General features: G+C 49.8%; 1 protein-coding gene across 1 annotated transcript; it reads right to left on the reverse strand.

The window, feature by feature from the left end:
- Nucleotides 1–288: 288 nt before the first annotated feature.
- On the reverse strand, nucleotides 289–2,748 carry LOC122468962 (mast cell protease 4-like). Its single transcript, XM_043555938.1, is given in 6 exon segments — nucleotides 289–507; nucleotides 948–1,147; nucleotides 1,150–1,201; nucleotides 1,437–1,572; nucleotides 2,019–2,169; nucleotides 2,694–2,748. Coding segments are annotated over 6 exon segments (738 nt in total). The 3' UTR covers nucleotides 289–363.
- Between the last annotated feature and the right edge of the window lie 309 nt (nucleotides 2,749–3,057).

Below are 3,057 nucleotides of genomic sequence, written 5' to 3' on the forward strand. Positions count from 1 at the left end.
GATCAATTTTTTTTTCTTCAATAATCCATAATACCACACAGTACACAGGGAGATAAGTAGGCAAGATTATTAATCTGGTAAGAAAGGAGCCCAGAACAATTATTCATTCAAGCCATAGAAGGATATCTGGACTCCTCCGTCAGAGCAGACCAGCTCTGTGGGAGAGAGAAGAGTCTCACGCACATACGTATGCTGAAGGCAGCATTTTTATTGAAGTTTGCTGGGGATACAATCAGTAGGGGCTTTGTGTGCCTCTGAGAGCCTCCGTGGGCTCAGGCTGGGGTCAGGTTCTATGGAACCCAGGGCTACTCAGGGAGACCTCGGGCTTTGGGATTCTCACGTAGGCTGGTCAGGCTTCTGTGGCTACTGTTTCTTTAAGATTTTATTAATCCAAGGCACATATGGGGAGATTCGAGTGAAGACAGCAGGGGGTTTTGCATCTGTACGTCCACAAGACACAATACCTTGGGCCACCCCTGCACAAAAAAGGGGGCCCCCAGAATCCCCCTGTGGGTTAGAGAAAGCAGATCATGAACAGGGAACGTCCTTTTCACCCTACTGTCACTTCATCTGGGTTCTATCAGCAACCTGGCTAGTGCCAAGATACCCTAGAGTCAGATCAGGAATCCTGGCTCCTCATGGAGTCATAAGTTAGGGGTTAAATGTCTCTGGCATGGAACCATAAGCCTAGATCCTGTTCTCTCCATCTCTTCCTTTCTCTCCTGAAGACCTGTCAGCCAGGTCTTCAACTGGATGAGAGGGTCAGAGGCAGGACTTGGGTATGTGAGGATGGAACCCAGAAGGAGGATTCTAGTTCCCATGGTGCTAGAAACCCACAAACTCAGACACCAGTCACTGTACTAGGGGACTTCGTGACCCCACATCCTCCCAGGAGGATGCTGTCTCCCAGGGACCGTTGTGAGGAGAAAGTGTAGGTGTGTGGTCACCTTGTATGCCGATCTTGTCTTCCTGGGATTGCCCACACAGATTTGTAATTTATGGCTGTAAAACGTATAGTGGTTGCAGGCCTTGGCATCCATGAGTCTCAACTTCACCTCCCTCAGAGTATCTGACACCGGCTCCATCACTCCTGTTCTTCCCCAGCCAGCTGCCCTGCACATTCTCCCAGGTGGAATGAAGGTAGACCAGTGGGCAGGGAGATTGTCCCCATGGCGTGGGTCAGCTTGGCTCTCGTTTGTAGCTGTGAGGGAGGGAGAGTAGATGGACCTCCAGTCCCAGAGAAAGTGGGGGGTGTGCTGTGGTAGAGGCTCCCTGGGCAGGGCCAAGAGTTTCTCCCCAGTGGGATGGTGATGACATGGAGTGGGATGAGGGTGGGCCCCGAGGACGTGGGTTGGACAAGGGAGAATGAGAAATGCACAGGTTAGGAGAAAAGTTCAAGAAGGGGGAATGGGAAAGTGCTGGAAGGCTAATGGCACCTTCAGTAACATGATGCCATTAAGGTTGGTAAAAAAGTTGTAATTTGGGTGAACTATTTGTTCTGAGACTTCCAGCTTCTGCCATGTGGATTCTTCCTGTTTTATGTCATGAGGTCCCAGAGTGACAGTAATTTTCCTGTTGAGAAGGAGGAGAGAGGCAGGAAAAGGTGCTGGTCTTCTGAAAAGGGTTCATTCTGAGCAAGGAGACATCAGGCTCTCTTCTTTCCCAGTACAAGGCAAGACCTGAGGAACTCAGGTCTTAACTGAGGACAGAAGTACCCCCTCCCACTCCGGGATCATAGTCGGTTCAGGAAGGGCCAGGCCCTGGCAGCTGCATGGGACTGAGCGAGCTCAGCTGGCTGGCATCAGGACAGAAAGGCAGTGTTAGCTTGCTGTGACCTGGCTGGTCTTTGGAGGTGGAGACAGCAAATGAAAATGGGCTGGTCCCTCCCAATATGCATTGCTGATCATCTTGAGATGAGCAAGACACAAGAATTTCTCCTTAGGCCACTTTGAAGTTGCGTGTAACTCTGGCACCTACAGCTCCTCACGTGCAAAGAGAGTAGGTCAAAGTTTTCTTACCTTCCTTTACAATGAGCGGCTGTCATCACAAATTCTTGACTTACGAGAAACCCACCACAGCTGGCAACATAACCCTGGTCAGTGATGATTTCCAGATGGGCCATGTAGGGGCAGGGGTGTGGCTTGGACTCAGTGCCACTGATGATTTCCACTGAAACAGAGAACCCCAGGTCCCTAAACGCAGGCTCCCTTGCCTTGGGATAGAGCACTGGGTGAGGGAAAGGAGGTGGAAGCTGAGGACCCACATAGCTTTTACCTTACTTCTAATGGAGCTCAGACCTCTGTGTGTCCTTTTTGCTGGTTTCTTGACCCTAATCCGCCTTGTCAACTGACCCTCACCCTACTTTCAGAACATGATGGTTAGTCTTGATTCTGAGCTGTCATTTAAACGTTTCTTCAGGTCTCTATCCTGACCTCTTCCACCTGAGAGCAAGCACCAAGAAGGACCATGAATCAGAATTGTGGCTATTTTCAGGAAAGTGGGTTAAGAGGAACTTCCAAAGACAGTTTTCTGATTCTTTCTCCACCCAAGTCTTCTCATCCCAGGGAAACTGTCATCAACTGCAGGGAAAGAGTCTGACCCTTCCAGGTGGAGATTTCCCCCTAGAATACTTGTCATGGAACTTGTAGCCTGACTTAAGGGCTTCTTTGACAGGGGTTACACCCTAGACTCACCACCTTCAGCTTCAGGAGGCAAAAGAAAGGCCAACAAAAGGAGTAGGACCTGCATTTTCCCAGTGACAGTGTCCATGGTGAGCTTCTTCTGTCCCTGCCCTCCCTTGCCCCTGCTTTTATAACCCCAGAAGTAGAAGGAAGAGGAGGACTGGAAACCACAGAAACCACCTAGTCACATTTTTGTCTTTCACTTTGGCCTGGCTAGCTTCCTCATCAGAAAGTCTTATGACCCTTCTCTCTGCTCTGCTGGTGTCGAGGCTATGGTCAGAGCCCAAGAGTTCTGTTTACTGGGACGAGGCATGCACCTTTCTCATCTAATGCAGTTCTCTTGAGGCAGCATAGTAACACAGATGAAGGGGTTTTA

This window comes from Prionailurus bengalensis, chromosome B3 (assembly GCF_016509475.1).
Source record: "Prionailurus bengalensis isolate Pbe53 chromosome B3, Fcat_Pben_1.1_paternal_pri, whole genome shotgun sequence".
In the NCBI taxonomy this organism is placed as follows: Eukaryota; Metazoa; Chordata; class Mammalia; order Carnivora; family Felidae; genus Prionailurus; species Prionailurus bengalensis.